This window comes from Podarcis melisellensis (genome assembly GCF_964234715.1).
Source record: "Podarcis melisellensis genome assembly, chromosome: 11".
NCBI classification, from domain to species: Eukaryota; Metazoa; Chordata; class Lepidosauria; order Squamata; family Lacertidae; genus Podarcis; species Podarcis melisellensis.
In genome coordinates this window covers 55,722,083-55,747,445 of record NC_138543.1, presented here as the reverse complement: position 1 = coordinate 55,747,445, position 25,363 = coordinate 55,722,083, and the positions used below count along the sequence as shown (strand labels likewise).

At 47.3% G+C, this 25,363-nt stretch overlaps 1 protein-coding gene across 1 annotated transcript in view; it reads left to right on the top strand.

Annotated features, from left to right (window-relative positions):
• The first annotated feature begins 806 nt into the window (after positions 1 to 806).
• Positions 807 to 25,363, top strand: part of SETBP1 (SET binding protein 1) — a 257,196-nt gene continuing 232,639 nt past the window's right edge. Inside the window, exons 1-2 of the mRNA XM_081929548.1 lie at positions 807 to 1,959; positions 23,533 to 24,188. Of these exons, the coding sequence (XP_081785674.1) occupies positions 23,673 to 24,188 (516 nt within the window). The 5' untranslated portion in view covers positions 807 to 1,959; positions 23,533 to 23,672. The remainder of the gene's footprint in view (positions 1,960 to 23,532; positions 24,189 to 25,363) is intronic.

Below are 25,363 nucleotides of genomic sequence, written 5' to 3'. Positions count from 1 at the left end.
CCTAAACGGCCTCGGTCCAGTATACTTGAAGGAGCATCTCCAACCCCATCATTCTGCCCGGACGCTGAGGTCCAGTGCTGAGGGCCTTCTGGTGGTTCCCTCACTGCAAGAAGCAAAGCTACAGGGAACCAGGCAGAGGGCCTTCTCAGTAGTGGCACCCGCCCTGTGGAATGCCCTCCCTTCAGATGTCAAAGAGATAAACAACTACCTGACATTTAGATAACATCTGAAGGCAGCCGTGTTCAGGGAAGTTTTTAATGTGTGACATTTTGATGTATTTTTAATCTTTGTTGGAAGCAGCCCAGAGTGGCTGGGAAAACCCAGCCAGGTGGGCGGGGGTACAAATAATAAATTATTATTATTATTATTATTATTATTATTATTATTATTATTATTATTATTATTATTATTATTGGGTTTTTTGTTATTGTGCTATGTAATTTGTATTTTTAATGTTGTACAGTGACCCGGGATCTTCAGATAAAGGGCGATATATAAATCGAATAAATAAAGAGTGTGTGTGTGTGTGTTATGGCTCAGTAGGTTAGAACACCGTGTGGATAACACCAAGGTTGCAGGTTCGATTCCCTTATGGGACAGCTGAATATTCTTGCATTGCAATGGGTTGGGCAAGATGATCCTCAGGAGTCCCTTCTGACCATTCTTTGATTCTAGGATTCCCTCTCTTTCTCCCTCGACGCTCCTTTCCCGCGCTTGGCCACCGGGGGCGCTGGAAGGGAAGGGAAAAGCGACGGAGGGGGGAGCTATAGAGCAAGCCAGAGACCTGCACAAGCCACCGGCGGCGGCGGCGGCAGCAGCAGCAGCAGCAACGACGCACCGAGGAGGCGACAGTGTCGGCGGCGGCGGCGGCGCAGGCTTCTCCTCTCCGGCTCGGATGAAACTGCGGTGATCGGCAGAAACCGTTTCTCCAGCAGCCCTCGAGGGCTCGCCGAGCCAGAGCGCCAGAGGAAGCGAGCGAAAGGGAGCCAGGCAGGTCGCCCTTGGAGCCGCGAGCGGGAGCAGCCGGGCGCAGGCTGGGGTCCCGCTCGCGCCCCCGGATTTGCCCTCCCGCGGACCCACCGGAGAGAGAAAGAGAGCGGGGGGAGGACCCCAAGCGGCAGCTCGCCCTGCGTCGACGGGGATTTTACGCCAGTGCATTGATTTCCCTTCTTCGCAACGAGAAGAGCAATTCCTTCCCTCTCCCTTTCTCCTCCCCTCCCCAGTCTTTCTCCTTCTTTTCTTCCCTCCCCTCCACTGCCACCCCCCCTTTTTAAAAAAAGCCCGTAGCAATTTTTTAAACCTCCCTCGGCTTTTTAAAATATATATATATATCTTTTTTTGTTTGTGCATGCGTGATTTGTTTTGAAAAAAGAGAAATTGTTCGAGAGGCGCCATTTTTCACCTCCTTGGGAGGAAAAAAAAAAGAGAGAGGAGAAAATCTGTTTCCATCTCCCTTGTTTCTCCACCGTGTGCAATCGCCTCCCTTTCCTTTTTCTCGCCCTCCCTCCTTCCTTCCTTGCCTCTCCTCCCTCCCTCTTTCCTGAGTGGGGGTCTCCGCCGAGCAGCCCCCGCGAACCCGCCCCTCCGCCTCCAGCCCCCCCATCTGACAGTTCCCCGCGCGCCATGGCGCCCCTGCGCCAAAATCGCCAAACAGAAGCGGCAGCCGAAGGAGCAATAATACCTTAGGGGGCGGGGAAGGGTGCTTTGCTTTGCTTTGCTTTTATTTATTTTTTTCAAACAATTTTTTTGGAGGGGTGCAAAAAAGGGGCTTAGGGGTCGGGATCTGGAAACCCGCCCCTCCCTACTCCGTTCACACGCCTTCCCAACCTCCCCTCTACACGCATCGCGGTCGGCGGAGAAGAAGCGCGGAGAAAGGAGAGGCAAGGCGCGCGCTGCTCCCACGAAGGACTTTGGGGAGCTTAGCGAAGCCGGGCGCTTGGCTTTCCGAGAAGATAATGGGTGAGTCCTCATGAGCTTTGGGGGGAGGGCTGGGGAGCTTTTTTTGGGGGTGGGGTGTCTGTAGGGGGTCCCAGAAGCCTGGCGGATGGGTGCCAGGAGGACGAAAAGTTGAGCTCTTTTTTTTGGAGGCGCGGGAAAAGGGGGATTTCCCGGCTGCTTCTTGACGCTGCGTTTGCTGCTCAGAAGTCACTTGTATTGCAATAACCTGTGAGTATTATATGCAGATATTAGTTGCGGATCGGCGTGGTTTTGATGTGCTTTTGGTTTTTTTTAAGGGGTGCGAGGGAAAGTGGGGGGGGGTCGTGATTTGGGTGCTGGAAGGAGTTTGCCCAAGGACGCATGCGGCCCGAGGCTAGGCGTGTTTACTCGGAAGTAAGCCCCCAACCAGTCACCCCAGGCACAGGCAGTGCTCAAGGGGGCTTACTCCCAGGTAAGCCTGCGGAGCAGATTCCCCTCCCTTCCCTTAAGCTAGCTCACCGTGACTTGGGATGGCAGTGAGTCCCCCGTCCACCACCACCACCCTCTGCTGAATTTAGAGAGAACAGGCGTCGGATCGGGCCCCTGAAGGCGCTGGCTTGGGAGCAGGCCCCGATCCAGTCGGTTTGCTGCCGAGGAAAGCTGCCCAGCTCGTGGCGCTTGCGCGGCTGTCAATTTCCCCGCGCGCTTTCCTTGGGGCCGAGAACGCAGCAGGACTTCCTGCGGGAGGGATCCGGCTGCAGGGCTGTTGCAGGATTACTTGGGAGTAAGCAAGGCTAGCGCACGGCCTGCAGGGCACTTGCTCGCGAGTAGGCTGACCTGCGAGCAAAACAGGAGCCAGGATCGGGTTGCAAAGGGGCAGGCCTGGGACTTATCCCAGAGTAAGCATGCGTATAGGACTGGGCTGTTAAATTCCTTCCTCTACGACCCACCTACCCGTAGTAACCTGCCTGCTTATGGGGTTTTGCTGGTGGTTGGCTAGGAGGTGGCAGACTCGGTGTGTCTGAGGTGCGCGGAGCGGGTGGCAAGACGGCATTCCCTCTCGCTTGCAGCTTCCAGCGTGGATCTTGCGAGAGTAACGAGCTTCGCGCCAGGAAAGTGTGGCTGTCGAGGAGAATGAGATGGCAGAGCTTCTTTTTTAAAAGAGAGAGAGCGAACATGCATCAGAATTTGGGGGTATTTCACAGTGCACTACGGCCACACCGTTTCATGTTTGCGCGGTTTGCATTAGATTTTGGCTCCCAACCCCCACCCCTTCTCCGGCCAAGCCTTTTGCGAGGCTCTTCGAGTGCTATTTTGACATTGGCAAAAGGACACTCTGCCAACTGCTACGGTTTGCGGCGCATAAACAAGCCCTGCTCGCTCTGTGTGTTTGTCCGTGTAGCAGGGGCTGGATAATTAACAATGCAGGTTTTCTTTTTTCTCTCTCCCGCCCCCTTCCCTGTTTGTGTCAGAGTCAACCTCGTTAATAGATCGGCTACTAATAAATCCAGGATTACCCTTCAGCTACCCTCCCATGCCTTAGTTGGTTTTATTTTTTTTAAACAACACACACTGAAAACACAGTGTCTGCGTCTTCCCCTCCAAATCCCCGAGCTCTGCTTCAGATTCCTGCAAACACTTGCTGTGCTTTCCCCCTCCAAAGCTATTTATTTATTTTGCAAGAGGGGAGAGAAAATGCTGGAGGTTGAAGGCATTAAGAAAGCGAAAGAGCTGGTAGCACATGTGGGGGCGAGGGCAGGAGGTGATCTTAGCCTCTGGTTTCCTCCCTTTCCTCTTATCATGCCTTTTCGTTTACAAACAGCAACAGAATGCTGCGTGCTTTGAAATAAAATAAAATAAAATAAAAGGTTGAAATAGCCTGATAGCAAATGCTGCGAGTAATAAGCTGGAATAGGTACTTTTGTGTTTGATGGAGGGATGGCTCCTTTGTAACACAGCATTGTGATGTATTTGGGAAATTGTAGAAACACCATACAGGTTATGTTGTGTCCAGAAGATGGAGAGAAGAGAAGAATTTCTTTCCTTGTTGTTTGAATGGGGTTTCTCTCCCAACCCCGGAACATTGCAACCTCCCCAAAATTGCATCCACTAAAGTTGTGGGTTAGGAAAATCTAGTTCGCATTGTTGCGATGATTGTTGCGAACTGGCTTCTTGTGTGTGCCTTCTCTTCATCTGGATGTGTTGGAAGCAACAGATTGAGTTTGGACCTGTTTGCGGGGTGGGGTGGAAAAACCCTGTCGACTTTGCCAGTCTGTTAGAGTGCCCAGACCTCCCCAGCAGGGAAGAAAACAAACCCAAGTCCTCACCCCCTACCCATGCCCTTCCCTCCCCCACTGCCGAATCCAAGACTCCCCCTTCCAAACCGAAGCAGAGGGAAAAGTAGGGAGAGCAGCTTTTGTAGGAAAACCCCATCAGAGCTGCAGTAGTGAGGTTTTCCTTTGCATGGGGTGGATGGCTTTTGGTGTAGAGGGTGTGTGAGGGTGTCTGGGTGTGAAGGAGGGGTGGGTGGGATCTGGGAGGAGCCGGTGGCTGGGAGGGTCAGCGGATTCAGATTTGCATGGCCTTGAAAAGGTTCCTCCTCCTCCAGATCAGTTCTTCTGTGGTGGTTCCTATGGCATGGGTCATCAGAAGCATCTATTTTGCTCCAGGCCTATTCCCTTAGTGCCTGGAGGAGAGACTGCAGTGGCAGCGAAGCGCAAGTGTTCATGTGTTTAGTGTTTTGGAGCCTCTAGGCTCCATAGTCCAAGAGAATGGGTGGGTAGGAAGGAAGCAGAGAGCTAGTTTCTGTTTCTCTTCCCTAGAAAGCTGCCTAGGATGAATTTATACTGGGGGCGAAATACTATTTATTCTGAGGAAGTAGGAATCCTAGCAGAAGGCCTCTTGAACTCAAGAGCTGAGTACAGTGGTACCTTGGGTTAAGAACTTAATTCGTTCCAGAGGTCTGTTCTTAACCTGAAACTGTTCTTAACCTGAGGTACCACTTTAGCTAATGGGGCTTCTCGCTGCCGCCACGCCGCTGCTGCATGATTTCTGTTCTCACCCTGAAGCAAAGTTCTTAACCCGAGGTACTATTTCTGGGTTAGCGGAGTCTGTAACCTGAAGCGTTTGTAACCCGAGGTACCACTGCACAGTCATACCTCGGGTTATAGCCGCTTCAGGTTGCATTTTTTCGGGTTACGGACCGCCAAAGCCCAGAACTGGAACAGGTTACTTCCGGGTTTCGGTGGTTGCGCATGTGCAGAAGTGCCGAATCGCAACCCGTGCATGCACAGATGTGGGTTGCGAATGCTGCGGGTTGCGAATGTGCATCCCACGTGGATCATGTTTGCAACCCGAGTGTCCACTGTATCTCTCCTTGCTCCTCCTAGCAACTCTCTGCTCCTGCAGAAACTTCCTAGAGTTTGCATTCTGATGTAGCAGTTCTCCCTCTCCCTGCCACAGATTCCCACATGGGTGCCTTTTCACGGAGGCGGAACGGAATTGGTCCAGAGATAAAGAGGATGCCCTCAAGATTGGTAGGAAGCAAGCTTTCTAGGAAAGGTCTCTCAACATTAGCTGAGAGCTTGAGAAGAGGGGGAAGAGGACGGATTTTCGGTTATGCTTCCTCTCTTGACTTTTGGAAGCAAACGGTGGTCTAGACAGAGCCCTGTCAGAAGTTGGTGGCATGTAAGCAAGCGGAAGGGAGAGAAAGCATATGCGGACCATATTTTCGCCTCCCGCCCCGCCCTTTCACCTCTTTCTTTATATTGAAAGCAGAGGTGTTTCATTAACTCTAAGATGTCAGCAGCCCGGCAGTGCGGTCAAAGTGGTGAGGCAAGGGAGCGATGCTGGCCAGCCCGCTCCGGGGTGGGGGCACCCAGTGTGCCATTGCCTTATATGTACATCTGTGGAGTTGGAAAGGATGTTCCAAGCAAGCCGACTGTTGATCCTGCTCATCTTCTTGCTGGGGGGTGGGGAGGGAAGTAACTCGATCCCTCCCATACTGACAGGAGGATTTTGCAGGGTGGCCAAGAGCTTGCAACTCTGGCCGGCTTCAAGAGTGCATTCAGTCCTAGGAACCTGGGTGGCAACAGGTTTTTTTTTATTAAGAGATACATGTATTTAAAGTCACGCCCTGCCAATCTGATGCAAAGGGCCTGAAAAGCTTTTGGAGCTGGGTTCAAGTTGCTGAAGGAGTTCAGAAATAACCAAGCACCCGGACCTTCAGTCAGAAGGAGGGTTTTTATACTTTCAACCAATAGAAGTATAAAGGAGGACATATTGCTTGTCTAAACTTTCTGATAATCTGAATTCACTGTACAGTCATACCTTGGGTTACAGACACTTTGGGTTGCACGAATTCAGGTTGCGCACCACGCCAAACCCGGAAGTACTTGAACGGGTTACTTCTGGATTTCGGCGCTTGTGCATGTGCAGAAGAGCTAAATCACGCTTTGTGCATTCACAGAAGCGCCGAATCACAACCTGCGCATGCACAGATGCGGAGCTGTGGGTTGCAGGCACTGCCAGTTGGTAACATGCTTCCTGCATGGATCACGTTTGCAACCTGAGCATCCACTGTACAGTGGTACCTCGGGTTACATACGCTTCACGTTACATACGCTTCAGGTTACACACTCCGCTAACCCAGAAATAGTGTTTCAGGTTAAGATCTTTGCTTCAGGATAAGAACAGAAATCAGGCTCTGGCGGCGCGGCGGCAGCAGGAGGCCCCATTAGCTAAAGTGGTGCTTCAGGTTAAGCACAGTTTCAGGTTAAGAATGGACCTCCAGAACAAATTAAGTACTTAACCCGAGGTACCACTGTACTGTAAGTTTCCCTGCAAAGCTTTATGTCTGTGTGACCCTAAGAGAACTGCCTTCCTTTTTTTTCTGAGCATCTGATGATACAAAGTTTCTCTCCCTTTCCTCTTTGGTTTTTGTTTTGAATCTGTTACTTTCTGTTATGTTCTCCTTTGGGACATTACGTATTTCTATTTCAAATCTGCCTTGTCTTTGACAGTTCATTTCCCCTACCTATTTCTTGCAAAGCTCCAGTGCCCTTTTACAGCCACCGCTGCTGCAGCAGGCAGAAATTCAGCAGGAGAAGCTCCTCCCAGCACAGTGAAGTGGGAAAGCTGTTCCTGTTGGATTTTTTGGCAGCATTAATGGTCTTTTGTTTTTGTTTTGCTTTGGTTCTTGTCTGTTTTTTTGTAAGTTTTGGCGGTTTTAAAATTGGAGGTTCAAGTACATTATGGTGGTGTGACGGGCCAATGGCCGTAATAAAGATCAATCAATTAATGGAGTGTGGGGGGTTCTGTTGGGGAGGGGGATAACTGAGCCGGTCATTTGGACCACCCTGTGTTGCCCATTGTCTTTGTCCCCATTTTACAGATGGGCAGCTTGAGGGCAAAACAGGAATGGCTTCCCCTCGTCACACAGGGAGTATACCAGGTTTCTCAGGGCTGATTTTAAATGCTGTAGACTTCATGTATAGAGCCCTGCCCTGGGTTTAAGCTTGAAGCTGGAATGTTGCAGAACCTGAAACTAGCTGGCTGTTCAATAGATAGAGCCCTTTTCTTTAAATTTGCAAAATTACTTGCAGGGCTCCTGTGTCCGGGATAAAGCCTGTTGGCATTTGAAGCCCCAGTATTGGCCTTCAACATTCCTACCACATTCTATACAAATTAGGGGCACGGGAAAATCAAAAGATGCCTTATACTGAAACAGATCACTGGTCCATTTAGCTCAGGATTGTCTGTGCTGACGCAGAGTGCCTCTCCAAGGTTTCAGATAGGGAAATTCCCAGCCTAGAGATGTTGAGGACTGAACCTGGGACCTTCTGCAAAGCAGTTGCTCTACCACTGAGCTATGTAAAAGGTAAAGGGGCCACTGACCATTAGGTCCAGTCATGACTGACTCTGGGGTTGCTGTGCTCATCTCGCTTTATTGGCCAAGGAAGCTGGTGTACAGCTTCTGGGTCATGTGGCCAGCATGACTAAGCTGCTTCTGGCAAACCAGAGCAGCGCACAGAAATGCAGTTTACCTTCCCGCCAGAGCGGTACCTATTTATCTACTTGCACTTTGATGTGCTTTTGAACATCAGGGTGGCAGGAGCAGGGACCGAGCAACAGGAGTTCACCCTGTAGTGGGGATTCAAACCGCCGACCTTCTGATCAGCAAGTCATAAGCTCTGTGGTTTAACCCAAAGCGCAACCCCCCTCCTAAATGGAACCAGTGTTAGAAACTCAGATATATCAACTAGGCACCAATTACCTACTCCAACCGGGGTTGTGGTCGTCAAAACAGAATGCCCACTTGGCATTTGGGGGCCAGACAGCTCAAAAGTTGTGTTTTTCATCACGACTTTTTGGTTCCTGAAATTTGGTCTGATGGTGCAGATAAAATATAACTGATGGAATTCCCCAGGATATGTTGCTAGTGTGTGAAAAAAGGTAAGACCCGAGGATCCCCAGGCAGATGGCAGAGGTGTCAGGTGGCATCCTGGTGCCAGGGCATCTTCACTTGTTCGCAAGTGGCCGAAAGCCAGGTTCAAAATGTTCCTGGTGAATTTTGTACGCTGAACAGAACCATGTAGTACTTTGAGTTCTTTAGAGGAAAAGATGGGATATGAATGCAAGGAATAACTAAGAGATAAACTTGAAGGCTGTATCAAGGGCCTTGAAGATGGATCAGCTAAAAAGCCCAGTGGTCTGACTCTGTACAAGGCAGCTTCCTACATAAGACATTCTAGTTTGTCTAGGCATTTGGATATTGAAGAGGATTTCCCCCACCCCATCCCTGAATATGGCCTTTGTGTATTATCTACTGTTTTACTTTACTCATTTGAAATAAAATAAACTTGAAGAAGTTGGGTGAACTTAGACCCTCCCTCCCCAATTTCAGGTTAAAGCAGCCTTTGGACTACAATTCCCATCATCGTCCTTGACCACTGGCCATGCTGGCTAGGAATGATGGGAATTGTAGTCCTACAACACCTAGGGACCTAAGATTGAGAAAGGTCTAGAATATCCAGGGTTTGTTTTTTTTCCAGTCAGAACTCACTGGAACTCAGTTCCGACACTTCTCAGCTGGGCACCATTACTATTATAAGAGAACAAGGGAGGCGTTCATGGTGAGTTCTGGCACCTCTTTTTCTAGAAAAATAGTACTGAGAACATCTTTCGCCAACCTAGTCTTGGACTACAACTCCCATCAACCCCCAACCGTTGTGGTCTGAAACATCTGGAGGACTCCTCTTTTGGCAAAGGATGGCCTAGACTAGCCCTCTGCAATGACCACTCCTGTCTTCACCTGTAAGAGGGCTTGGTGAGCAGGGCCTTATCTACTTTGCCACCTTTTGCTCTTGTGCCCTTTGTGGCAACCTGGCGCAGGTGAGGCTTTTCCTGTGTAATTGGCAGGATGAGCTTCTCCCTTAAAATCCTGCATGTCGGGGTCAGACTGGACACACATGCTTAATCACACAATCACCCCATTTGTATGAAGCAGGTGTGTTTTAACATCAGATGGGACCACCCTCCACCGTCTTGTTTCATTGCTTCCTGTCGTCTCAGGATCTTCACATCCAGTTGTGCTAACGTCTGGAACTGAAGCAAGGATTTGGGTACCTGAGTATTGGGGTGATGATAAGGTAGGGAGGAACTGAGACATGCCCCTTTTAAAATTCAGACCTGATTTATCCATGAATGTGTGGCAGACAGGTGGCTAAACAAAATGGCTGCTGTCATTGAGCCTACTTTGGCCTTCAGGCTGCCATTAAAGTCATGGTTCCCAATGTGGGGCACACGCCCCACAAGGGGGCAATTTGATTTTTAAGGGGGTCAATTTGAGAATGAGTTATTAACAGTTGATGGCCTTTGAGGCTTCCTCCATGTGAATAGGAGTTCACTTTTTGAATAACAAGAATTACCATATTTTTCGCTCTACAAGACGCACCTAGTTTTTGGAGGAGGAAAACAAGAAAAAAAATATTCTGAATCTCAGAAGCCAGAATAGCAAGAGGGATCGCTGCGCAGTGAAAGCAGCAATCCCTCTTGCTGTTCTGGCTTCTGTGATAGCTGCGCAGCCTGCATTCGCTCCGTAAGACGCACACACATTTCCCCTTACTTTTTAGGAGGGGAAAAGTGAGTCTTATAGAGCAAAAAATACGGTATGTTGTTGTTTAGTCGTTTAGTCGTGTCCAACTCTTCATGACCCGGATCACTGCCTTGCCGTGGCGAAGGTGCTTGAATAACTCAGAGAAGCTATGAGCTATTCCTTGCAGGGCCACCCAAGATGGACAGGTCACAGTGGAGAGTTTTGACCAAACGTGATCCACCTGGAGCAGGAACCGGCAAGCCACTCCAGTATCCCTGCCAAGAAAACTCCATGGACAAAGACAACAGGCAATAAGAATTATAGGTCGGGATTTTAGAGATGCTTAGGTTGGGCATCGCCAAAAAAAGGTTGGGAACCACTGTATTAAAGGGAGAGGAGGAGGACCCGTTAAAGGGATAACAACACCTAGGTTTAACACATCTTCCACGGCAGATTCATTGTGCGAGCTTCTTGAATTCATTCCCATCCTGCTACTCTTCCTCTCAGCACAGTGGGAACATGGACAATCCATCTTGGGCAGAGATGCGATTTGTGAGTGTTTGCCTCCATTCCCTTCTGTTCCTGCTTTCTTGGACCTACAGAGCATCCTGAGGGCAGGGCCTGTGTATTTTCTTTTGGTTTGTGTACAGTGCCTGGTTAGCATGGGGACTCCAGTAGTAACAGTGAATCATAACAATACGAAGGCATTTGGAAGCGTTGTATAAATAGCCAGCCGTAATGCAGCAGATAATTCAGTTGATGAGGCATTTCAGGACACCAAAGTATGGGGGGTGGCGGAAAAGGGAGATTCCTGCAAAATCTTAATTTGCAGGGCTGTGTGCACCTGGTAATTACACCAGGGGGGGAATTTGATAGTGGATGTAAGTTTACTACCCCGAGACTCTCAGCTTCCATTTAAAAACAAACAGCAGTGTGAGTGTCTGCCCTTTACAGAGACCGTTGCCAGGTTGCAACCTGCAGATTCATTATTACCAGATTTCTTTCCCACCTTAAGGTCCCAGGGCGAGTCACGGCAATGTAAGAATACAATATCACGCCTGTGAAATTGGACGGGAAAGAGAAATGTCTGCTGTAATGTCAGAAACCCCAGGAGGACTGGGCAAGGTTTCCAGTGAATAGGACGTAGAGCCACAAAGACCTTTATTTGTCCCTTTGTAGGGCTTCCAAAAGTGGTATAAATTATGCAAAACAGGCATATGCAAATCAGCCTTGTTTTTGCAACTTATAAAAACCCAGGTTCTCTTGGTGCAACATTTATATTTAATTTCTGTTTTGTTTTGTTTTGCACATATTTCCCTGGCTGAAACATTTGCATAGAGTGCTGTAGCCCCTAAGCCGTGATGGCAGTCTGTGGGGAAAATTGGAATAAATCAGAACTTTCCCCATAGAACCCAGAAATCTGACAAGTCTTATGAGTAGATCTCTTTTTTCTGAGCCTTCAGAAAACAGTGGGGGTCTTCCCATTTCAATTCATGCAACCAGGAAATGACTGTTTGGCTGTGGAGTACAGGCAACAACCAGTTTTTTTTTTTTTGTTTAATCGTGTCCGACTCTTCGTGACCCCATGGACCAAAGCACACCAGGCACCCCTGGCTTCCTCCCACAGTTCAGTCAAACTCATGTTCGTTGCTTCGAGAACACTATCCAACCATCTCGTCCTCTGTCGTCCCCTTCTCCTTGTGCCCTCCATCTTTCCCAACATCAGGGTCTTTTCCAGGGAGTCTTTTCTTCTCATGAGGTGGCCAAAGTATTGGAGCCTCAGTTTCAGGATCTGTCCTTCCAGTGAGCACTCAGGGCTGATTTCCTTCAGAATGGATCAGTTTGATCTTCTTGCAGTCCATGGGACTCTCAAGAGTCTCCTCCAGCACGATAATTCAAAAGCATCAATTCTTCAGCGATCAGCCTTCTTTATGGTCCAGCTCTCACTTCCATACATCACTACTGGGAAAACCATAGCTTTTACTATACGGACCTTTGTTGGCAAGGTGATGTCTCTGCTTTTAAAGATGCTGTCTAGGTTTGTCATCGCTTTTCTCCCAAGAAGCAGGCGTCTTTTAATTTTGTGACTGCTGTCACCATCTGCAGTGATCATGGAGCCCAAGAAAGTAAAATCTCTCACTGCCTTCATTTTACATTTTACAACCAATTTACGCACATCCAGTTGATGTGCGGCTGTGCCAAACCTGGAAGCGACTTTAAAAATGGCCAAAACAGTCCTAAAAGAGCCCAAAAAGGGGGAAAGGGCATGAAAGCAGTGCTTAGCAATCCCACGAGCCTTTGCAAGTGTAATTCCAGGAGCCCTTGCTCTGACCGTTGAGGCCTGTGGAGAGTTGGAGTTTGGAGCAAGGAGGTTTGGAGGGAGTGATTGTGGTGGAGTTTGGCGGAGTTTAGTGTCTCGTAAGCATTGCTGGTTTCTCAAGGTTTTCCAGAGGTGTAGAAGGTGTTTGTAAGCTTTTCCAAGGGTGTTTCAGATATATGCGATAAAAGCCTGCTGCCCAGGAACCAGTGGCGTAGCGTGGGGGGGTGCAGGGGGGGCCGACCGCACCGGGCGCAACAGCTGGGGGTTAGGGTTAGGGGGCGCAAATCCACAGGTTAGGGGGTGCAAATTACTTGCCTTGCCCCGGGTGCTGACAACCCACGTTACGCCACTGCCAGGAACATAACCCCTGCGTAAATGGGGAGTTGCCTGTACATGTTGTACATTTAAAGCACATTGAAATACAGTGGTACCTCTGGTTAACAACTTAATTCATTTTGGAGGTCCGTTCTTAACCTGAAACTGTTCTTAACCTGAGGTATCACTTTAGCTAATGGAGCCTCCCGCTGTGCGCCGCCAGAGCACGATTTCTGTTCTCATCCTGTACTATTTCTGGGTTAGCAGAGTCTGTAACCTGAAGCGTCTGTAACCCGAGGTACCACTGTACATCTTTCAAACACATGACTTCCTCCAAAGAATATTGGGAAGTGTTGTTTCCTTCTCACAGAACTATACTTCCCAGCACCCCTAACAAACTACAGTTCCTAGGATTCTTTTTTTTTCCAGGGGGGGGGACCATGTATTTTAAATGTGTGTTGAATGAGCTTTGAAAATATGGTTTGCTAGGGCTGTGTGATTCCTCACTTCCTCTTCCTGAGTATGTGCTCCATGTCACCCCAAAATCTGCACTGGAAGAACCCTTAGGCTATATTTAGGGGGCACACAGGGGGAGGAAAGAGGAGGATCATTTATTATTCAGTTATAAAAAAAAACATATACCTCTAATTCATAAATAAAATATCCCAGCGGTTCAAAACAAGGAGAAAAAAAAGAATAGTAATTTTATTATTTATATCCTACCCATCTGGCTGGGGTTCCTATACATAACAACCGTACATATAGCCAAACAGTAAACACCATGTAAAAAGGTTAAAATCAGATAATTAGCGTGGAAAGACGTGGTCTTAATTGCACACATAACCCTGATGGAATAGAAATGTTTTCAGCAGGTGTGTAAAAGTTACAGCATAAGAAGCTTGCTGAAGGATGATAAATCTTTGCACTGACGGAACGTTCTCCTTAATGCCACGTTGAATACTATTCAGTAGTTATAAATGTTCTCTGTAGAATTATATGCAGTATTTATCTTACAGTATTTATAACTTGCCTTCTAATCTGGTAGATTCCAAAGTTGGCTAACAGGCTTTTTTTAAAAAAAACAAAAAAAACAAAAACAAAAGCCAAATAAAGATGTCAATAACGAAAACGGAAATAGCGCCAGACTTTGAACGCTGTTTCAAAATGGCATAAAACTTTGTTGGAAGTTTGAGAGAGAGAAAAGCATGATATCTGTTTGAAAATCAAGGAAGAGGGGGACTTGCCCAGATGGACAGAGGGAAGCAGTGTAAGAAATTCGCCCGGTGCATTTTGCACCTGAATATTGGCCACTTGCGAATAAGTGAAGATGCCAGGGTGCCTGACATCTCCATTCTCTGGAGCTGCATGCCTGGGGATTCTTGGATCTTGCCTGTTTCCACACACTAACAACACATCCTGCCGAATTCTGCCTGTGATATTTTATCCGCACATACAGAACGAATTTGAGGAAGCAAAAAGTCATACGATTTTAGAGCCACTTGGCTTCAAAATAGCAACCAGACATTCCGTTTGGGGTGACTGTAACCCTGATTAAGGACCCATTTGGTGCCTAGCTTATCCGAGCTTCTAACGCTAGAAGGAAGGCATTCCAAAGGCAAGGCGCTACCACGGAAAAGTCCCCGCTTCTTGATGCTGCCTGCCTCACTTCTGGTGCGAGTAGGAGAGGTTCACCTGGAAGCAATTATCACGTTGCAGGGCTCATAACTTATGAGCTGCACACTGCGATATATTATGTACAGCTCTTCTCCGTAGGGCCACTCATCAGGGAGGCTTGCTTATGTTACACATTCTTCGCTAATCTCACTTTGGGCGTATTTTCTGCTCTCTTGGTAGGATCAATTGCTCGTATGTAATCTTCTTCTTGGTTTTCTTTCTCCCTTCGGGCCAGCTAAACTTTGACCTTGTGCTTAGGGATGCATAATTGCTCTTTGATTTTGGACTCTCTACTTGGCTTAGGAGATGCCTCTGTCTATAATGAGACAACCTCCACATCCCTCCCTCTGAAGGTGTGAGCATCTGTTGTGGTTGGAACCATGGTCTCCATGAAGAGACAATGGCTGATTAATGTCTGTATGCCTGGATTCACAGTTGTCTTTCTGTTAATGGTGGCTTCATCTGTTAAAAAATGCCCTGCCGTTGCAATCTCCCTGTTGACACCAGTCTGCCTTGGGTTAGCCTGGGTCTGTGTTTGAAACTCAGACATAAATGGCACCTTAAACCTAGGTTGTGGTCACCACAAGATGCCATTTCCTGCCCCCCCCCCCCGGTGAAATTTATTATTATCATTACAGCAGTACCTCTGGTTGTGAACGGAATCCATTCCGGAGGCCTGTTCGCAACATGAAAAGAGCGCAACCCACAGCGGTGCGTCTGCGCATGCGCAGGTTGCGATTCACCGCTTTTGCGCATGCATGTGATGTCATTTTGTGCACCTGCACATGTGTGAGCGACAAAACCCAGAAGTAGCCCTTTCCAGTACTTCCGGGTCGCCGCAGGACGTCACCTGAAAGAATGTAACATGAAGCGGATGTAACATGAGGTATTACTGTAGTCATTTCATTTCTACACAGCTTTGTATTTTAAAGAACAAATCTCAAAGTGGTTTACAACACATTAAAACAACCCAGAATAAAACAAATTCAAGCTTCAAGGAAATTATTTCACTCCTCTAAGTGACATTTTGCTTTCCCCATATTTATTTTACCTACTCAATTTATATAGCTGCCTCACAGCAGAAATACTCTAGGAAGCCAGTGTGGTGTAGTGGTTAGAGTGTCAGACTAGGACCTGAGAGATCAGGGTTCAAATCCCCATTCAGTCATGAAGCTCATTAGGCGACCCTTAGAGTCATTTGCAGCCTCTTAAGATACCTCACAGGGTAGTTGTATGAATTAACTGAGGAGGGGAATGAACTGTGAACTCATTTGAAAAAAAGGGGGGATATAAATGCAATAAATAAGATCTTCTGCTTTTACCTGCTTAAGAAAGCTGGAGGAGTCAGCCAGATCAGTCACCAACCTAGCATTCATAAGCACCTTATAGACCAACTAAGTTTCTTCTGGTATAAGCTTTTGTGTGCATGCATACTTCTTTAGATACCTGATGGACTTCTATTTCATGCTGCTCAATGTGGTGCCTTCCATGATTCTAGATTTAGGTAGGTAGCCGTATTGGTTTGACGCAGTCAAAATAAAAATATAAAAAATTGTCCAGTAGCGCTTTATAGACCAACTAAGTTTGTATTGGTATAAGCTTTCGTGTGCATGCAGACTTCTTCAGATACCAATATTTTTATTTTCATTTTATATATTTTTATTTTGACTGCGTCAGGCCAACATGGCTACCTACCTGAATCTAGCATCCAGAGATCTCCACATGGCCACAGTTGGACCTGCACCAGTTGCAAAACACGCCTGGCGAATTTTGAACAATGCCTGGCAAATTTTGAACACTTGCCTTGGCAATCTCAATGTATAATACTGCAGGCCATAGAATATAATATGGCATGGTATTTAAGTGCCCACGTTTCCCACATATGGCCTCTTGGAGCAAAGGAGCCCTGTGAACTGCGAAGTTCAGTTGTCGGATGCAAATGATGGTATTCAGTATGGAAAGATGACTGTGGGTCATGCAAAGTAAGTTGAGAAAAAGTTACTGGCAGAGGAGGTTACAAAGGCCAGGTTTAGTCTCCCTGAAAAACGATAGCTTTGTTGTGTTATGAAAGTTAGGCAGAGGAATTTGCAAATTTTCATCACTGAACTTAGTGTTCTGGAAAACTGTTACGGGTCTTGCAGTAAAATAATATCTGCTTTCAATATTGACTTCTGCTGCTAGTACTTTGACACCTATGGCTGTTACTAATACTGGCGGTAAAGGTAAAGGTAAAGGTACCCCTGCCCGTACGAGCCAGTCTTGACAGACTCTGGGGTTGTGCGCCCATCTCACTTAAGAGGCCAGGGGCCAGCGCTGTCTGGAGACACTTCCGGGTCACATGGCCAGTGTGACATCGCTGCTCTGGCGAGCCAGAGCTGCACACGGAAACGCCGTTTACCTTCCCGCTGGTAAGCGGTCCCTATTTATCTACTTGCACCCGGAGGTGCTTTCGAACTGCTAGGTTGGCAGGCGCTGGGACCGAGCAGCGGGAGCGCACCCCGCAGCAGGGATTCGAACCGCCGACCTTTCGATCAGCAAGTCCTAGGTGCTGAGGCTTTAACCCACAGCGCCACCTGTGTCCCATAATACTGGCGGTACTTAAACTTTATTTTGCCCTAGCAATTTCCTTAAATTAAGAGAATTCCCTTGCTTGTGTTGACATGGGTGTGTAAGGGGGACTCACATAACTATTCAGACTTAATTACAACTCACACAAACACCACCCAGGCCATGTTGAGCCATAGTCAGGTTTAAAAATTGAATTAAATTCTTCACCGAAAGGAGGACAAGCTTCTGATGTAAAATTCCATTGGGAGAGGTGAAGATGTTCCTGCAAAATAATCATATGTGGTCTGAAATACAGGGGAGTCATCTCCCTGCCTTCCAAAAAGGAAAAAAAAAATCATTCTGCTGCCCTCAATATGTTTCCACAGTGACCACTAATTTTAAAAGGATTTGTATTGCGGCTCGAGGAGTGGCTGCATAACCTATATTGCTTAACTTGGTATACAGCGTAGGTGTATAATGTACAACACTTGGCATTACATTGTGTAAAGCATCCTACAGAGGCTCTGTATTTTGAATGGCTCTGGTCCCAGCCAATTTACAAACACTAAACTATGGTGAATGATTACACAGATGAGCCTCTGGTTTGTGCTCTCCCTGTCTTCTTCTGCTGCAGGGAGATTCAATTTTTGCTACACACTCATCCCGCTTGCTATGACACCTGGGCACAGGTAAACTGTGGTTAGTCTTAACTGTGGTTCACTAAAACAAGCCAGTTTCAAGCAGCAAGCAGTTGGCTTGCTTTAGTAAACAAGAGGTTGGACTCAAAGCTGTAAATGACGGTCATCTAAAATGGAAGTGGACTTTTCCAACCTCTTCCTCACACCTGCACTGGCCAGCCGCTCACATTCACTTTAGCTCCCCAGGTGTGAAACGGAAATGGTTTGTGGTCTGCCTCACTAGGTTGCTGTGAGGGCAAAGAAACTCAAGCCTCTTGCCACTGTCAAGGTTGCTGGTGAGTGGCATGGAGCTGTACTGAATAGAAAAGTATTATGGGTTGAATATGCCAATTGTCATCCTTTTCTCCAAACTACTATTCATTCATTCATTCATTCATTCATTTCATTTCATTCTTATCCCATGCTTCTAAAATAATGGACCTTGAGGAGGTGTGGCTTAGGTTGCTGAGGTGTGGGTCGAGTTAGTGTTCAGAATTTGCCAGACACCAGGCACATTTCGCACCTGGCTATCGACCATATAATAATTATAATAATAATAATAATAATAATAATAATAATAATAATAATATACCCCGCCTTCCCTGGCCAGAGCCGGGTTCAGGGTGGCTAACACCAATAAAATCACAGTAAAAACATAATAGGGGAAAAAGAGAGGGGAAATAACACCCCCATTTAAAATACAGGTTAAAATGCAATTTAAAATTGCAGCCTCATTTTAAAGTAGCTGATAAATCAAGACCATAAGGGGAGGGAAACCTAAGGGTCAGACCCGAGTCCAAACCAAAGGCCAGGCAGAACAGCTCCATCTTGCAGGCCTACGGAAGGATGTCAAGTCCTGCAGGGCCCTAGTCTCTTGTGACAGAGCGTTCCACCACGTTGGGGCCAGTGCTGAAAAGGCCCTGGCCCTAGTTGAAACCAATCTAACCTCCTTGAGGCTTGGGACCTCCAAAGTGTTGTTGTTTGTGGACCTTAAGGTCCTCCACGGGGCATACCAGGAGATGCGGTCCTGTAGGTATGTGGACCTAGGCCACATAGGGCTTTAAAGGTCAAAACCAGCACCTTAAACCTGACCCTTAAACCTGTGACCAAGTGAAGATGCCTGGGCGTCAGAATGGCACCTGACATCTCCACCAACTGGAGACGCATGCCTGGGGATCCTTGGATCTCCCGTGTTCTCAACTCATTTGGTAGAATTCTATCTGTTACATTTTATGTGCATAATCCGAATGAATTTCAGGAAGCAAAAAGTCGTATTGAAATATACAACTTCCAAACCATCTGACCTCAAACTGGCAACCAACCAGGTGTTCCTTTTTGGCGACTGTAACCCTGGTTTAAGCAGCCATTTGGTGCCTAGCTGATCTATCTGAGTTTCTAATACTGGGTCCAGCCCCTGACTTCAGCCAATACTGCTTAGTTTTAGAAGGTCACGACGCCATGTCTCTTCAGACAGATGATGTCCATGAATCTGTTTTTTGATTTCTTTTTAAATGCCTCTGTCTTGGATTTTCTGGTCTCGCATAATCTGGAGCCATTTGCTCTCCAGGTAGCTTTTTCCAAATAGGGCACACTGTGTCCAGGAACTGCACAGACTGGACTGGTGAGCGCCATTGAATCTGACCTTTGACTTAGCATTTCCCATAAGCCAGCTTAATGTGCTGTTTACTTGCTTAGCGTTCAGCATTTGTGTTGTTGTTGTTTAGTCGTGTCTGACTCTTCATGACCCCATGGACCAGAGCATGCCAGGCACTCCTGTCTTCCACTTCCTCCCACAGTTTGGTCAAACACATGCTGGTAGCTTTGAGAACACTGTCCAGCCACCTCGTCCTCTGTCGTCCCCTTCTCCTTGTGCTCTCCATCTTTCCCAACATCAGGTTCTTTTCCAGGGAGTCTTTTCTTCTCATGAGGTGGCCAAAGTATTGGAGCCTCAGCTTCACGATCTGTCCTTCCAGTGAGCACTCAGGGCTGATTTCCTTCAGAATGGATAGGTTTGATCTTCTTGCAATCCATGGGACTCTCAAGTGTCTCCTCCAGCACCATAATTCAAAAGCATCCATTCCTCAGCGATCAGCCTTCTTTATGATCCTGCTCTCACTTCCATACATCACTACTGGGAAAACCATAGCTTTTACTATACGGACCTTTGTTGGCAAGGTGATGTCTCTACTTTTTAAGATGCTGTCTAGGTTTGGCATTGCTTTTCTCCCAAGAAGCAGGAGTCTTTTAATTTCGTGACTGCTGTCACCATCTGCAGTGATCCAGTGGCGTAGCGTGGGGGGTGCAGGGGGGGCCGGCCGCACCGGGCACAACATCTGGGGGTTAGGGTTAGGGGGCGCAAATCCACGGGTTAGGAGGCGCAAATCCACGGGTTAGGGGGCACAAATTACTTGCCTTACCCTGGGTGCTGAGAACCCACGCTACACCACTGCAGTGATCATGGAGCCCAAGAAAGCAACGTCTCTCACTGCCTCCATTTCTTCGCCTTCTATTTGCCAGGAGGTGATGCCCCTCCTTTTTCACGTGCTCTTGGCATTTGGGACAGCATAGATAGCAGAGGTCCTTAGGGCCCAAAGTGACAGGCCGAATGCTTCTTTGTACAAACAGGCAGTGGTGGTGCTTTATCGTCTATGCCGTTGTACTCGAACATCAGCGCATTCTGTCTCGATGTTTTTTCTGGCATGCTGGCACCTTAGGCTGTGTTTCCTTTATGGGCTTTGTGATTTATGGGGGCATCAGTTGTTTAATCACAGTTGGCCTTCCCATCCCTTCTCCTGTTACTCTGCTAGCTACTTACATGGAAAGGTAACTATCTGATCTAATTATGGCATCTCAAACCTAATTGCAGAGTCAAATATGATTCCGTAATCTACTACCTAACACCTCGGCTTTGGGAAGACAGAAATGACACATGCGTCTTCTTTTCACATGCCTCGAGAGTTCTGGGTGTGCTACTTTGAGTTGGAGAATGGCACTTCCAATTTTCTAAGCAGCACCCGTGTGACATTTCTAGGGTTCAGACCACTGAGATTTTTGAACCCTCCTTCAGCATTTTGGATGCCTTAGCAAAGGGTAGCGGTAGATTGATGGATCAAAAGAAGACAAAGAATTTGGATTGAGATACAGTCATACCTCATGTTACACTTGCTTCATGTTAGGTTTTTTCAGGTTACGTCCTGTGGCGACCCAGAAAAGGTTACCTCCAGGTTTCGCCGCTCGCGCATGCGCAGAAGCGCAAAATGACGCCACGCACATGCGCAGAAGCGGCAAATCGCAACCCGCGCAGACACGCCATTGCGGGTTGTGCTCTTTTCATGTTGTGAACGGGCCTCCGGAACAGATCCCGTTCGCAACCAGAGGTACCACTGTAGTCTTTCTTGGCACTTAATTTTCCCTTTGAAGGCTTTATATGTGTCAGTCCTTCTGATAGTAATTGATAAAAAGGTGATATATATTGAGGAGGAGTATATTCAGGCAGGGCAACTTGAATGAAGAAAGGTGATGGAGCATCTCTCCTGTGAGGAAAGATGCAAGCATTTGAATGTGGCGGGAGACTACTAGGGAGAGAGATGCGAGATGTTCATAAAACATGATCAGTGAGGGGAGAGAACGAGTTGAAAGGGACTTGAAGATCAAGTAGCACAGCTTCATGTGCAACCCAGATCATGGAATATTTCAAGCAAAGATTAGGTCTGCTGCCTCCCTCAAGCTCTGATTGGCTCTACAGTTTGCTCCAGAAATCTCTGAAAGTCCCAGATTCAGTGCCCAGCATCTGAAACTCTGGAGAGCTCCTTAGACAGTACAGTGGTACCTGCGGTTAAGTACTTAATTCGTTCCAGAGGTCCGTTCTTAACCTGAAACTGTTCTTAACCTGAAGCACCACTTCAGCTAATGGGGCCTCCTGCTGCTGCCACGCCGCCGGAGCTCAATTTCTGTTCTTATCCTGAAGCAAAGTTCTTAACATGAAGCACTATTTCTGGGTTAGCAGAGTCTGTAACCTGAAGCATATGTACGGTAACCTGAAGCGTATGTAGCCTGAGGTACCACTGTACTAAACTAGATGGACCTAATCTCTCTCTCTCTCTCTCTCTCTCTCTCTCTCTCTCTCTCTCTCTCTCTCTCTCTCCTCCCCCCTTGGATTTTCTCTGCTGTTCCCCCTTTGACCTCAACAGACCTTCTGTCTCAAAACCTTAACAGTTCCTTCATTTTGAGGAAGGAACATCACCAGCTACGCATCAAGCAAATGCTCGCTTCCTTTCCCCCTCCCGATTTAGCTCTGTGGCTGCTCCCTTTTTATTACCTCATTGTGTCCTAAGGTCTTCATTCCTTCTGCCCACAGCTCTGGCACAGCCCAAGCTGAGGAAAGATGGGGATTAGAGGTGGTGAAACAGCCTCTTTGAAGCTCCCTAGATAGACACTATTATTCAGGCAGGTGGATTAAGTTTTCATTGATAGCTCAGGTGTATGTGCCAGAGCCAGGTGAGAGAGACAGGAGTTAGTGGACACACCTTATTAAAAAATCAGTGCAAGACAATTATTTTATTGTTTAGCCAAGAGTCATTGTAACATTGTTTACCATTGCTGGTAATTAAACATGTATTATCCACATTTAAATTACCTTAAGGACCAATTGATTTCTTATGCTCCACCTTGATCGCTGAGATCTTCTGGGGAGATGCTTTTGTTGGTCCCCTACGCCACTCAGGTTCATTTAGCATTTACCTGGGATTGAGTCATAGAATAATAGAGTTGGAAGAGACCCAAAGGTCATCTAATTCAACCCCCTGCAATGCTGGGGTCAACTAACTCATGTTCACAATGCACTCACACCTAACTTGGTTTGGGCGGTCTGCTCCAAGTATGAGACTAAGATATATTTGTGGTTGCTGGCTCCTTTCGGTAGCAACTCATTCGGTATAGTAGAGGTGGCTTGACTTGAAATTTTGGGGCTGAAAATGCCTTGTGCAAGGAGTTAGATTGTGGGAGGTAGTGAAAATTTGCAAATCACAAGCCTCTTAATATGCAGCATGGGGAGAAGATGATGTTTGTGTCCATGAAAAACCCTTCTGAGTGTGTCTATCTTTGTTTCAGCACTTAGTCCGGGCTGCTAGTTCTTTAATGCTCAAAGACCCAGGTTATATTATGACATTCGCCTTTCGGTTTTGAACCCTCTGCCTCTGTGCAGTTGAAAGAGTTAAGTAGGGCTGTACACATTGGAAGTGTTATGATGCTAGCGATGACCTCATCCCAGGTGAGGCCTTGTTCAGGACTCGGGCCAAATGCTAGACAAGGTGACATCACTATGCAAATGTTGTAGAGAATTGCCACCTTCCCCAAGACCACCACAGTTGTCTGAGGGGTGGAGGGCAGTGGAGTTCCCTTCCCCTTAAGTCAACTCCATAGCTAGAAATTATCTGTCTTAGACCTTGCTATGTGCATCTAAGCTTACCATGGTAAGTGACTACAGTCATACCTTGGTTTACAGATGCTTTGGGTTGCGCGATTTCGGGTTACGCACCGTGCCAAACCCGGAAGTATCGGAACAGATTACTTCCGGGTTTTGGCGCTTGCACATGCGCATAATCACTAAATTGCACTTTGTGCATGCACAGAAGCGCCGAATCGCAACCCACACGTGTGCAGACGCATGGGTCGCAGGTTGCGAACATAGCAGGTTGTGAACGTGCCTCCCGCCTGGATTACGTTTGCAACCCGAGCATTCACTGTATTTAGTAAGTCTCCATTCTCCCAAAGAACAAGTATATATATTTGACAGAAACAAGTGAATCAAGTTTCTTGGACTGTGCCATTTTGAATTCTAGGTGTGTGGTTGGAATGTCTCCTTGCACATATGGAAGTAAGGTTGTAGGATGTAAATGAATGAATGAACAAACCCAAGTTGACATAAACCTCATTATCAGTAGCTGCTGAAGTTCTGACAGCATTTTCCCTTTCTGTTTTCTCCCCAGTTGCAGATCTGAATGCTTCTGAGCTCGTCACAGTGGTTGGACTATTGGGACTCTAAGAGACCTTAACTGAGAAGCTACCATTCCCTTCTTGGGGCTCCCCAACTCTTCTCACCTTCCCCTTCCCCCCGTGTAAAAATCCCATGGACCGGGGGGTCGCCATGGAGCCAAGGGAGAATTCGGGCACTTCCCGGCAAAGGGGAGGAGAGTCGGATTTCCTGGGCTCGGCCATTGCTTCTGCTAAGGCCCCTGGTGGTGCCCCTGGTGGCGCTGGGACAGAGGCCATGCTGCCTCAGCCCAGCTCTGCCAAAGGGATCCCTGTGAGCAGTGACCGGATGGAGCCCGAGGAGGAAGACGAGCTCTGTTCCGGGAGAGACGTGGATTCCGCTTCCAACACAGACAGCGAGAAATGGGTGGCCGGAGACGGCTTGGAGGAGCAGGAGTTTTCCATCAAGGAGGCGAACTTTACAGAGGGGAGTCTTAAGCTGAAAATCCAGACGACCAAGAGAGCCAAGAAGCCCCCCAAGAACTTGGAGAACTATATATGCCCTCCCGAGATCAAAATCACCATTAAGCAGTCAGGGGAGCAAAAGCTTTCGAGAGCTGGGAAAAATAGCAAATTAGCTAAAGAGGAGGACCGGTCACACTCCAAGAAGAAGGTAAGAGAACCCATTCCTTCTTCTTTCTCGATGATCCTCATTTTTTATATTATTTTTGCATCTGCTGGTGTCCTGAATGCAACATTTTGCCCTTCTCTGTCTTGCTAACTTTAGGGGATCTCCTTTGTCACACGAAGTCAGCCTTGTTTGGTTCGGGAGCGAACGAGGCAATCTGTGCACCAAAAGGGTGGTTTTTTCTGCAATCTAAATATGTGACAACAGGTGGACGGGATAAACAGATGGAGGTGGAGAAAGGGGGATGGGTGGGCGTAACAAGACAACGGGGAGAATGCTATTAGCATAAGCGGCTCCCTGGCCCCCTGCACACCAGCTGCCTTGCCATTGTCGGGGGTTCAGCTGAAGGGTGTTTTAAAGAGCCATTTGAAGGGCAATATAATGGCCCTGTTAGTGTTATACACACAAAGGCCGTGCCTTTAAGACCGGAAGAGCTTGTGCGGTTTAAAGGCTCCGGCGTGCAACTGCAGTCTCTGTTGGTGTGCGTGTCTCTCTTAATGGCTTCTTTGCATCAGAGCAAGTTCTAACAGGCTGTGTTGACAAGGAAGGGATAGATATAAGGAGAAGGTTTTCCAGAAGCAGAGGGTCATGTGGTTGTTCCATTAGCAAGGTCTGCATTAGGTGGATTGTGTGATGTTTGCTTTTTTTTTCCTTTTAAAGAGAAAATCCAGTTGTCCATGGATGGGGTGCTCTCTGCAAGGCAAAAACTTCCAAGTAGATTTTCCAGGGAAAGCCCACCCTACCCCAATATCATTTCAACTGTTAGGGATTTAAAGACAGAGGTGAAAGGCTTTGAAATGAGGGACAGCAGAAGTGGTTCTTTCTTTCTTTCTTTCTTTCTTTCTTTCTTTCTTTCTTTCTTTCTTTCTTTCTTTCTTTCTTTCTTTCTTTCTTTCTTTCTCTCTCTCTCTGTCTCTCTTTCTCTCTTTCTCTCTTTCTCTCTTTCTCTCTTTCTCTCTTTCTCTCTTTCTCTCTTTCTTTCTGAAAATGTTCATTTTTGGCAAGCCACAGGTGGTGGGATTTCTGTTTCGAGTACTTCCTGAGAGGACGCAGGAGCAAGGACGCATTCCATGGTGCATTATGGACGTGGGGGATGTTTTGTTCTGTAGAAGAGGAATCTTTGGGAAGAAAGTACATTTCTTAGCAATCTTGCAGACCCT